Source organism: Spermophilus citellus (assembly GCF_964194105.1).
Source record: "Spermophilus citellus genome assembly, chromosome: 2".
Taxonomy (NCBI): domain Eukaryota; kingdom Metazoa; phylum Chordata; class Mammalia; order Rodentia; family Sciuridae; genus Spermophilus; species Spermophilus citellus.
In genome coordinates, this window is record NC_138183.1 from 34139674 (window position 1) to 34152675 (window position 13002).

The following is a 13002-nucleotide window of genomic DNA, read 5'->3' on the forward strand; positions in this document are numbered from 1 at the left end:
CCAGAGTCAGGACCCACCTCTCCTGCCCGTATCTCTGCCCAATTCAGCTCCAGCCTCCCTCACCCAACTCCCTTCACCAGCCCCTGCCATCTTCCATCACCATTGTGGCTGCTCAAGTCCCATCTGCCCTCAGCAGCCAAAGGGGCCTTGCTGTCACTGAGCTGAGGGTGCTTCACTTCTGCTCAGAGCCCTGCATGGTCCCCAGTGCTCATTCATAGAGAGGGGGTCTTGCTGTGTGCTGTGTCCCCAAGGCCTTCATTTGGGGGCCACCCCACAATTCTCTGTCTCTTCTCTCAAATCTCCAGTCACCCTACTTACAGTTCCTCAGATGTTGTGACACCCCTGTGCCTCTGCCCACTGTGCTCTGTCTTCCTGGTGACCCCAAAGACTTACTCATCTCCCAGGACTCCGCTCCCCCTAGTCTCCTCTCTGGAGCCTCTTGGCTCCATCAAGGGGCACTGAACTGCCTGTTTCATGCTGCGGCTGTCCTGTGCCTCATGTCCTCACCCCGCATAGAGCATAGGCTTCAGAGTTAGGCAGACGCAGGCCCCACTTCTGCCAGCTTTATCACTTACTAGCTATAAAATGCACTCAACACCTAGAAAACTGCTGCCCCTCTCTAAGATGGGAATGGCTGACAGGTAGAAGGTGGCTGTCAATCATGATGAATGAACAAATGGCGGCGAATGGAAAACTAAGGAGTGAATGAACAGGATGGGAAGCAAGAAAGAAAACTCAGGGTCGTCGCTCCCACTAATGCATCTGGTCCACCCTTACCATTTGGCTCCCATACCATCTTCATGGAGATATGTCTTGTGGAGGCACCATTTTGGAAAGAGGGAAGGTTGGAATAAGGAGAAGTTGGTGTTAATTTTCTGAAGTTGTCTCTAAACATTAGGGCCCAAACTCACTAGTGGCCATATCACCTTCTACCCAAAACTCAGTGTCCCAAGAGGAAATTGTTTCTGATCCCCAGAACTTCTCTTAATTTTGGGAGCCAGAAGGCCCTGAGCCAGCTTCTTGCAGTCTCAGTGTGTGGGGCCGGGGTGATGCAGAGTAGGGAAGAAGTTTCCAGATGTTAAACTCTCACTTCTAGAAGGAAGAGAGGATATTGCCTCTACCTTGTGTTTGCTTTTGCCCTGACTTTCAGCCCTTGAAGCCCTCATTTTATAAATGTCACTTTGTATGAGTCACTTAAGGCTTCACCTGAACACACCAGCAGGTTCCCAGCTGTTTTCAAACCTGGCAACTTCCCTAGATTTCTTAGATAGCTCCAACTCTTTTTTTTATCCATTGAATGTTTCTAAACGCATTTGAACCTGTGAGCCAAAGTTTTTAAACACAGATGTTAGGGGGAGTTATCCACCCCTGCCACCATTCTGGTGCCCATCCTGGTTTGTCTCCTGGGGAACAGAGGCATAAATGAAGCTAGTGTCCATGGCACTCCCAGGGAGGTCATTGTGACCCCTAATGGAGCTCCCTGGATTCCCAGCTTTAGCCACTCCCCTGCATCCAACATCCCCGTATCCCCACTGGAGGGAAAAGTCCTGAAGTTTCACAATTCCACAGCAGAAACCTGACCTGAAATAGTACCTAAGAAAGAAAGGGCTTTTCAGGAAGCTGAGGGAGTCCCTGCATCCCTCATCTCAAACCATCCTGCACCTGGTAAAACTAAAACAGGGCAATTTTGCAACCATGCAGAGAGATGTGTTTTCTCTGAGACCCTCAGGGCCCCTGAGGTTTCTGGCGCCCTTGATGAATGAGCAGGGCAGCTCTGCAGTCACATCGAGAAATGGAACCCCACAGTTTCAGTCCAGTCCTAGATCGGCAGGAAAGGAAGGTAGCTTCTGCCCCCCACAGTTAGCAAGTCTTATGGAAACGGCAAACCAAAGAACTTGTATAATATAATGACCTTGAGGCAGAAAATCTGCAGCCAGAGCACATCTGTGTCACCACGGAATTGACAGGAGGGAGGTCTGCCCTGTTGAGGGGTGATCATTTATCATGTGTGGGTAAGAGCAGAGTCCTTGAGGCCACAGCCAAGATCCTCACCCCAATGGCACCCAGTGGTACCTGCTCACATCACTGAGCCCTGAGCCTTCCAAGTCTGTTACCTTTGGGGATGAATGGTGATCATTTTCAACAGCGTAATTAGACCAAATCAAATTCTAGTCTTCTAATGGCTATTAAATGCATCGCAAACCCCTGATTGATTCTATTTAGAGAAAGAAATAAGTCCTGGCTCAGGATCCCTGCTGGGCTGACTGGCCAGCCACCGATCCAACTCACTCAGGAGATAGATGTGCCATGGATACATTTGTGGTGCAAGAGTCTGGCCAGTGTCACAGACACCTACATGAGGATGTCCCTGGGGAATGACTATGCACTGGGCTCCACTGATGTCTTCCCCTTGACATTATAGGATCCGAACCGCCCAAGGACAAGACCATCATCCTGGAGCAGCTCCGGAAGATCTCCCTGCCTCTCTACAGCATCCTCTCGGCCCTCACCATCCTCGGCATGATCATGGCCAGTGCTTTTCTCTTCTTCAACATCAAGAATCGGAATCAGAAGTAAGCTGCTAGGCCCTCTTCCAGGATAACACCATCTGGGTTGTCAACTTCATGGTCCAAGTTAGGATCTTCACATGACAGATTCTCCAGGGGCACAAAAGTTCTTAGGTAGAGTTTCCTGAAGTGTGTAACTCAGTCACCAGGATGATTTAGGTACGTGCACATGCACACACACACACACACACACACACACACACACACACAGGGGCAGGGCTACTGGTTACACAGGAGTCCTTGGTCAACTGAGTTTGGAGAAGACCAGGTTAAATAAAATAGAAGACTCCAAGTCCACAGACCTTCTCAGCTCTTTGGATATACTTAGCATGCTATATGATCTGAGAGTAGAAATCCAGAAGACAGAATTCCCCAGCTTCTCTTCCCTCTCCCAGATATCTTTGGAAATCACTGATGGATGGGGGACTCCTGTTGGAACATGTGAAATGCAGAAACCCCATCCTTACATCTCTCACTTGACCCTCCTGATGTTTCCTATGTTACAAATAAGAACCCCCAACCTCCATGACAGGAGACTGCTGTCCACATGTGCGAGGACCTGTCCCCTGGGTTTCTTGTTTTGGTTGCTTTTCCCAAACATATGCCCTAACTCTCCCAAGGACAGAGCTTCATTCTAAATTATTCTGGTGAATCGTGGGTCAAACAGGCCCCACTCCAGGTGCTGGTGTTGACCACGCACAGCCAGCTTCTTTGGTTTCCATGGTGAATCCCTGAAGGCAGCTCCTGCTTTGTTGTGGGAGAGCCTAGCAGGGCTCAGAGCTTGGTTATTTGGGGGGCAGCCTCAGTGCCTGATGCAGCACCTCAGATCTGACACCATGCCCAGAAGCCATGTTGTGTCACCTCACAGGCTACCAGGAACAACATGAATTCCAAGGAAAACTGTTTAGCTTCTCTTCCTACTTGCAAGGGAGGAATTTGAAGCCCCGGGCTCTTGTGGGGGGTTTTATATTTTTTGTGGTTAGGATTTGTTTTTTTAAGCAATTGCTTAGATCTAACCCATTTCCTGAAGAACAAATTAGAGTTTTATTCACCTGTTGTTTTATTAACCACAATAACAGGTATATTGCTGCAAAAAGATTGAACCAACTTTTTCTACTTGGTACAACCCTTAAATGGTAGCTGTACCTCCGAGCTGAACACAAAGTTGGCTCCCAGTTAGTGTCAAGCGCCTCCCTACCCGCCTCAAGAATTCCCATCAGAACAGCGAGCTGCCCCAGCATAAGCTCAAGCTCTTTTAATTCCTTAACTACCCTCGCATGGTCTCCTAGGGTACATTGCCATTCTCTTTTCAATAGGCAAAAACAACTGCATTTTTTAGCTGGATTTGCTATTGAAAAATCTGCAGAGATAAGAAATAAATAGCAATATGATTCCCAATCCCTCTCACTTCTACTTTCCTAAATGCCGCCCATCCTGTAGGGGCCACCTACTCCTGGAAGTCTGCTAACTTCTGCCCTCCCCAGTCTGCTCTGCTAATGAGAATGAAGGCCCTTTTCAGCCTCGGGTTTATGAAAGGACCCCCAGGGGCTCAGTGCCAGCTTAATGCCCTGGAGACCCTAGACAGCATGGTCAACCAGTATGTTTCACAGGCCAGGAAACTCAGTCAGGTTAAGGGACTTATCTAGATGTGCCTCTAGAGGGAGGCAGGTCCAAACTCTGGTCCACAGAATTTCCAACTTGAAGCTTTGTATGTAGTCCATACACACAGAAAAGCAGCAAGCTTTTTATTTTCCTATTGCTTTGACATATTGCATGTTTAAAATGTGAAGGATGAATAGAACTGCAGAATGTAAAGAAAAATACTCAGGGAACAACTGACTATAATTACAATCTGCCAAAGAGTCCCTGAACATAGTGGGGCCAGAAAACTTCAAACTTTCTGAGCTGATTGTGCTGGAGAGCCAGGTACCTCCAAGGGTAACTCCAGCCCCTGGACAGCCTCATCGTCCTGGCTTGCTGGGCACCTGGGAACTACCACAGAACTCCTCACAGAAGTGGAAAAGAAGCATCAGAGAGTTTTGGGGTATAAAGAATGTTCCCAACTGTAGGCTGGTGAAGATATGGGTAGGGGTAGGGGATGAGGACTCCATCATCCACCTCCTAGGGCAGGGACAGTGATTGGGAGAGGCGTTTCTACCACATATGTGGCCCTTAGTGTGAGATTCCTGAGTGCTCAGAGGCAGCCATTGCTGATAACTCACTGGATACCTGATGACAGGGTTCCTAAGCAACTCCAAATACTCACCCACAGACCTCCCTGATGTCTGCACTCAGCAGAATCCCTCCTCACTGTGGAAGGTCACTCCAATGTAGAATTCCCTAGATCGGCATGTTTCCCAGCCCAGGCCAAAAGAACCTGTTGACTTAGCACCATGGAGTAAAATTGAAAATTAACAAATGAAGAAGTTGAGGCAACAGATCAAGTTCACCGGTTTCTAGGGGAGAGATGAGTGAACTTGATAAAGGAAGCAGGAAAATCAACAATTAGAAATGCATAGTCATCTGGGTCCTGGAATGAAGGGCAGTATCCCCTAGTCAGTGAGGATCAGGAAGTGAGGGAAACAGGGCTTCCATCTTTCTCCCCCCATCTATCCTTGGCCGCCACGCACACCTGGAGGCACCTGGGAAGTGTGTTGAAGGACTGACCAGATTAGCCCCTCTGTAAATGTGCCACCTTTCTTCTTCTCAGGCTGATCAAGATGTCAAGTCCCTACATGAACAATCTGATCATCCTCGGAGGAATGCTTTCCTACGCCTCCATTTTTCTCTTTGGTCTTGATGGATCCTTTGTCTCGGAAAAGACCTTCGAAACCCTCTGCACTGTAAGTCATGGGCATATGACATAAGGGTCTCTTGGTGACCCCAGCCACCCCACACAGATGCCAACCTAGAAATGCGTGAAAATACACAGATAAGCAGGAAATGACCCACCTAGCAGTCTGCAACCCGACAGGGGAGTATGAGATCACTTTCAGACCAGAAGGAGCATGAGCTGCCTGGAAAGTAAGGTGATGTGTTTAACAGGCCCCTCAGAGGTGATGGGATACCCCAGAAAAGGGAGGAAAGAGAATTACCAGAAACTTCTCAGCATCGAGTCAGGGTCAGGGTCATTGAGGAAACATCTGGTTACATGGGTGACCTTCACAGAATGTGACAAAAGATGTTTGTGTGGCTGACCTTGCTTCACTCAGAAAAGCTGTAGCAGGGTTTTCTACTTCAGTGGTATTTCCCAACTTTCTTTTTCATTATTGCTCCCATCAGGAGCCTTTGGAAACACGTTTTCCTAATCATCTCTCCCACGAAATTTTAATACCAGAAATGCCCGTGTCTGTGTGTGTACTATATGTACATACACATAAAAGATTGGTGTTCTCCACATAAAAGAACCAGTGTTGACTCCCCAGGGGGCTGTATCATCCCCATTGAGGATGCATGTATTTAAAGAAGCCCAACACAATATGATTTATTTACCATATTTTAGAAAAATCATCTTGAAGAGTAATTAACATTTAAATTTTTTTAATATCCAAAGAAATGCCCTTTAGTTATTATGTTTTTTTTTTTAAGTTATGCCTTTGCAATTGTGTGAAACTAAGTCAGTCTTGGCTGAAAGTTAACAGTATGGGAACCAATTGTAATTTATTTCTGGACTTGGACAATAGTGACCTCTCAAAACTTGTGAGCCATTTGGGTCTCTTTATTGACCTAACTGCAGCAATTCACCCAGTTCTCCACCTGGAAACTCAGAGCTACAGGGGCTAGCAAAACATCTTTGTGGACCAGATTAATGCAAAAGCTGCTCTCTGCGGTTGCTGTTTCTCTTGAGCTATTGGGAGCAGAGGAGGCCCATTTTTGCACAGCCATCTCTTTAGGTCTCATTTATTGCTCTGAAGTTTCAAGTTGCCCACTGCCAGACAGTGATGGGTGAAAGCCTAGCAAGGAGGGATACGTGAGTGAAGGGCCCTTAAAACATGTGGCAGGACACTTTCCAGGAACAGCTAGTTCCTGTGCTCTGAGACAGCATGAAGAAACCAGGGAGGCGCCCGGGATCCTGTGTTCTGGGTGACGATGCCCCCTGATTCCTGCAGATGGTTAAATCAGACTGCCCCACAGCGTCAAGAAATTGGTGTTGCCAGTAATTTTAGCGTGAATCATCCAGCCAGAGAGATGTCTACAGATACACTCACCTTATTCTAAAGGTTCCACTGAGAAGTATAAGGTCATCTCCCAGTCACCACAAGAGGCAGTGAGGCCGGGTGTGCTCAGGCACCCTCCACTCCGGGGGTACACCTGGAGGAAGGTTAACCCCTCGAGCTCCAGGGCTCCGTAGGTCCTGCTTCCCACCCAGGGTTTTTGTTCCAAGTTCAGCAGTGCCCCTCCTGCTTCCTTCTGCCCTCCTGGGAGGTCAGGACAGGATTATAAGAGACAAACATTCCTTGCGCACCTGGCTTCAGAGTGCCTGGGGTCAGATTCCAAAGACACCGAGCCCCTCAGAGGTCCTTATAGGTATGGATTAGCAGGGTTCTTCCTGACACTGCGAGACCCTCTGGCGCTGGAATGACTGCTGTGTGGAGGGGGTGTTGGCATCATGGGAGGCGAGAAGCCCATTAAGTCCCCAAAGTTGCTGCATCAGCAAGACTTTTATGCATGGTGAGGCCCTGCCCTTTTATGACATTATCATTGTCTGTGCTCAGCTTTCCTGGGCAGTGTGGAGCAGTGTGCGGGGCCGCCCTGAGGCTCCCTACCAAGCTCAACGAGAAGGAGTATGAGGATTCCCTCTTCCATCTCCAAAGTGCTTTGAGCCCCTCCACAAATTCAAGGACGTCATGATGATGACAATCATGAAAATGGCACCAGGGCTAGTCTGGTGATACCAAGGCAGACACAGAAAGCTCCCCACCCAGAGAGTGTCCTCTCCCAAGAGAGAAGCCACCGGGTCACTTTTGTTTTGGCCAAAGCCTGTTCTGGCTCAGGTGCTTTCTCAAGTTTGACCTGAATTCTACAAACGCTGCAAGAAAGGGACATCCCCCACACCCGCCGTTTTTCTTTTAATGAAGCCTGACATTCTATTCCAGGAGCTGCACTCATTTGTGTGAGAGGAAGCTTGTCCTGGGAAGCCTGGGAGGGCGTATGAATAAATCATAAAGCACTTCACAAATCGGCATTAGCGGGCACGAGGCTCGGGAGGAGGCGGGGGCTGCTTCTCACACCCCTGGGAATTCAGAGTTGGCAGTCGGGTCCTTTCAGGGCTGTTGCAAAGGGAACCCGCATTCATGACTTGGAGAAAGGCTTAGAGGAACTCCTCTGGGTGAAACTGGGTCAGCAAAATGTGTGCATGATTGGGACTGGGGTCACTTACTGGATCATTCTCTGGAGGAGGGACTGGAAGCTCTTGGATTTAGAACATGCATACAGTCCCCAGTGGGTACCTGAGGGCCACATGAGTTGTACTCTGACACTTGCAGGGGATCAGTCCTTTATTCCATGAGGTTTCTGAAGTTCTCTTCTCCTGGACCTAGAAGGCTGCCTCCCACCCCCGGGCCTTGTCCCTAGCAAACTCTGGGATGGATGGGCAACAATGGATCCCCAAACAATGACCTCAGTTTTGTCACCTGTAAGATGAGTGTAATAATACTCTCTGTTGGATGTGACATGGGTTAAATGAGATGGTTCAGACAGCTGCCTGGTATGCAGCACAGGGTGAGTGGGAGGGGCAGGTGGAGGGAGGGGCAAGGTGAGTCACCTTGTCTGGGTTCTGTGAGAAATCTTCAAAGCCAAGGGGCAAGATAGACCTCAAAGTCAGCCTCAGGTGTGAGGTAGAATGTTACCTGCTGTCTTATAAACACCCTTTTTCTATTCTTTTAGTTTTTAATATAAAAATAAAACACAATGATAAACCACACACACCACCTCGGGAAGAAGCCCATGACAGTCACAGATTGGACCTCTCTCGGGGCTGGCTGTGTCTCTGCTCCATAGGGCCATTCTAACCTGCAAGGGGTGGGCGCAAGTGTGAGCACCTGTGTATGTACCCACACACACACACACAATTCTACTGCTAGGGAAGAGCTATACTTAGCTCCCATCCCCCACTCTCTGACCCTTTCTGGAATCTTCCCAGCCTGTCAGTGCCAGTTTCAGCAAGTCTTGCAAACAGCTCCAGCTACATGGTGCTGTCTCCCTGGACACTGTGTCAGTAGTGGAATCACCATAGCAACGTGGCCCCTGTGGGCACAGAGCTGCCTAGGAGGCTTGTGCTGGGTGTGGGCCAGAGCCCCAGTGCCAAGGGAAGGGAGTGCCTGCTCTCTCTGACAAGTTGGCCTGGCTCAGGAAGTCCAGCCCCTGCCAGCCAGGAAAGGGAGCCAGGTGAGAAGAGAAATGCATAGGCATGGTAGGCACAGACAGAACCCCAGTTCCAGGGTGCAGGGTAGGCGAGGGCTCTGCAGAGGGGCTGAGGAGGCCTGGCCGGCTTGCAGTCCCAATGTGGGTCTGCAGCACCCTCCTGGCTCAGGAGATCCTGGGGTGCAGTAGTCAGCAGCTTCACTATGTCCCCAGTCCAAGCCCTCGCGGAGCTCAGTACTGTGCACCCTGCTTCCCCAAGGGTCTGCTTTCTGCTGCTGGGTGCAGCTGCTCCTTCCAGAGCCCACAGCCACCTGACCAGGAAGGTAGGAGTCACTGTCCCCCACCTCATAGGAAAGTCAAAAACCTGTCCTGCATTGCTAGGTGGCAGGACAGAGACTCCCTGTTGGACTGCAAAGATGCCTGCTCTGCTCCTTTTTTTTTAAGAAATGCTTTGATTTTTGTTAGCTAGCTTATACCAGGAAAAACAGGTCAACTAATTTCTTAGGGATCCAGTCAATTTTTATCCCAACCAAGATCTTTGTCCATTTGGATCTTTAAAAATCAAGATATAATTCATAGACTGTAACATTCACCCTTTAAAGGTGTACTTTTCATTGATGTTAGTGTATAAATTCATTTTTGATGTATCCTCAGGATATATGAGAGTATCTAACACAAGAGAGAGGCTCTGGTATCAGACTGTTTGTGTTCAATTCCCAAATACACTGCTTCCCAGCTTTGTAAATTCAAGTTATTAATATCTCTGAACCTTAGGGATTATTTACTCTTCTCCAAAATATGGATAATACTATGCTTATAAGGATTTAATGAGATCGTGTATGTGAAGGACCTAATGCATGCCACATTGCAAGATTCAGTACATGTTAGCTATTATCATTATGAATGAATGAGTGAAAGGAGGGACTTTGTCAGGGTAACTGTGTTCACCTCTGGGCACTGCTAAGAGAGACATTGATAAAGTGGGCTGAAGAAGAGCCTAGAAACTGGGGTTGGTGCTGGTCAATTTGGTGTAGGTATATCCATGACCACTTCTGGCCTTGTGTGATTTTGCTGTACCAGAACTGGACTGGGGACAAGCCAGGATGGTGTGTGCCCCTGACATATAAATATACACTTATTTATATGTATAGTATCACAAATATATCACTCAATGAATTCCCACAAACTGAACTCAACTGTGAATCCAGGATCCATAATAAGAAATGACATGAACTGTATCCCAGGAGCCCTTTCTGTCCCCTTCCACTTACTATCTGCTCTAAAGAGAACTACCATCTTGACTGTCCCCTTCGTGGCCAGTGCAGCTCAGCGTAGGTGTGGATCACCTGGAGTCTTGATGAAATGCGGATCTGTGTTGGAACATCTGGGATGGCCTGTGATTCTGTACTGTGATGCTCCCAAGAGCTAGCGCTGCAGCGTCCCCAGCCTACACCTGGAGTAGCAAAGGGAAGATCAGCTCTGGCTGCTTCATTTTGTGTTTGGGTCTTAGAGACTAAGCATGTAGAAGAAATGGAAGCACCAGAGACCTGGTCCCCTGAGGACTAGTGTGGGAAGACCGGGGCTCCTGGGCTGGACAACACTGGTGTGTGGGCTTCACCGCCCAACCTTGGAAAACCAGGGTCCCATCACAGCTGGCAGGGCTGGGCTCGGGTCCTGCCACATGATTTCAGAGCCTTCACCCTCCTGGTAAAGGGAGTCTGCATTCAGGATGGGCATAGCTGGGCAGAGATGGAGTCAAGGGGGTTCAGCTACTGGGTTGGGGAGCAAAACATGCCCTCTTCCTGACCTCCAGAGATGCCTATCTTTTCTAACTCTAAAAGGGTACAGACTGCCAAGGAACACCTACTGGCTCTCAGTAAATCCAAGTCCAGAAGGAATTAGTCACATGTTTTTAGTTAAAAAGCCACAACTCTGTCATATTACTTTCTTTCTTTCCTTTTAAGTAGTTGGTAGTAAAGCAATATAATAAGTGCTTTGGGGACTGTTTTGGCCTGTGATCCCATGTCCTCACGTAAGGTGTTTTTGAGTTCAGAAAGATGGCCAGCAGGCTGGGCCAGGGGATGCCCACAGGGCTTGGGGTGGCCTCACCTGGCAGGTTCAGAATAGCTGAGGGAGGCAGCCCCAGGCACTGGAGCTAACAGGGCCTATGTTTCAGTCAGCTTTTTTGTTGCTGTGATTGAAGGATCTGACCAGAACAACTGTTGAGGAGGAAAAGTTTATTTGAGGGTTCACGGTTTCAGAGTGTTAGTCCATAGGAGGCCAGCTCCCTTTCTCGGAGCTTGAGGTGAGGCAGGACATCACAGGGGAAGTATGGCAGAGGGAAGCAGCTCACATGATAATCAGAAAGCCGAGAGAGATGTCACTCCCTAGATACAAACATATACCCCAATGCCACGCCCCAATTCCCACCTCCTCCAGCCACACTTCAGTTACCTCTCAGTTAATTCCTATCAGGATTAAATCACTGACTGGGTTCTGACCCTTACAACCCACTTATTTCTTCTCTGAACTTTCTTGCATTGTCTCACACGTGAGCTCTGGGGGACACCTCACATCCAAACCTTAACAGCCTACCTGGGCCTACTGGGTCTGGGGCTGGGTTCAGAGCCTCTCTTGCTGGGGTGACCTCCATACCCCTATTCTGTTTGTCTCTAGCCATTGAGGTCCTTCTAAGGGAGGGGACTAAGGACCAAGGACCTTAAACTCTCCAGCTGATGGACAGGTGAGGCCCTCCCTTCCTACAGTCCCATGTGGGCCACTCCAAACCCCATCCTCATGGGTTCTCTTGTTCTCGCCATTCATTCCTTGGTTCATTCATTCACTCATTCATTCATTCGTTCATTCATCTGATAACATTTTCCAGGCACCCACCACATGTCAGAGCTAATCACACCATTGCTGCCCTCAGGGGGCTGGCAGTGTAAACCAAAAGGCAAAAGTCAGCAAGTCACCCCCATTCACAGTGACCTACACCCTGGGGTTAGGGGAAAGGGTGATGGCCAGAAGTGGAGGGGCAAGTCTTAATATATGCTCCCTGCCCCCCACAAGTAAGCTCTGGTTATTTGTGCACATCCTGAAAAGCTGCCTCTTACTTGCCCACAAATTCCACAGCACATGCAGCCCCTGTGGCATGGCTGCCCAGCTTTTCCTCTGTGGTCCTGGCCCCTGCTTGTCCACATCTTCTATCCACAGAGCTGCCTGCAGGCACACAGCAGCCACTCCCCAGCACACACCCACGCCCCCTCCTGCCACTGCCTATCTTGAGAATGTTGTACTTTCAGAAAGCTGCCCAGCTTCCAATCCCGAGGCACCTGCTGGGAGGAGGTGGGGATGGGGGAAAGAAAAGCCTCTTCCCTCCCTCGGTGTTGTTCTGTCACCTGAGCCAAGTACAGTTGTGCAATTTGTGTTCTACACAGGGATATTGGTCTCAGGGGTGGGGGGGGGGGCTGAATTTCAGTCTGGGATTTATCTGCTCTGAGTCAGGTTCTTCTGATGCAAGGGCCTTGAGGAGAGGAATCTTTCAAAAGGACCAGAGTGTGCGTCTCAGAAATCCCTCCTACCAGATGAGGCACTCGTCCTCTGATTTGCCCCAAGGTTCCTAAGGTGCCCTGCTCGTCCTGGCTTGAGTCCCAATGTGTTCCTGCTTGTGCCTGGAGTCTCTTGCAGCCCCCTGAAAAAGGTGTGCTGTACTCTAAACTCTAGAGGAGATTTTCCACGCAGATTTTACCAAAAGAGCCCTGAAAGGTGGGGGTCTTCTGGCGTGCTTCTGGGGAGCCTTCTTCAAAGACCTGTCACCTTGCATCTCACTGCCACCAGCCCCAGGGAGACGAGACAGGCCCTGGAGACCTGACCCTCAGCACTGGCTCTCCCACCAGGATCTGCCAGGGGTCTGGGTTGCTTCTGGATAGTCGGGGGCTTTTCCCTGCCTCTCGCTGTTGCCTGCCTGGAGTGAGACTCAGAAGGCAATAAAATTATCCTAGAATCCTTGTGAACAGTGGAAAAGCAGCTTGTCCTAAGTGTCCAAACAGCCTCCTCTATCTGACTTCCAGCC

At 49.2% G+C, this 13002-nt stretch overlaps 1 protein-coding gene across 1 annotated transcript in view; it reads left to right on the forward strand.

Moving 5' to 3' along the window:
- The window catches only part of GABBR2 (gamma-aminobutyric acid type B receptor subunit 2), a gene marked incomplete at both ends in the record, with an annotated part of 350598 nt that overhangs the window by 267255 nt on the left and 70341 nt on the right, over positions 1-13002 (forward strand). The window contains 2 exons of the mRNA XM_081281796.1: positions 2423-2573; positions 5278-5410. Coding sequence (XP_081137922.1) covers positions 2423-2573; positions 5278-5410 — 284 coding nt within the window. The remainder of the gene's footprint in view (positions 1-2422; positions 2574-5277; positions 5411-13002) is intronic.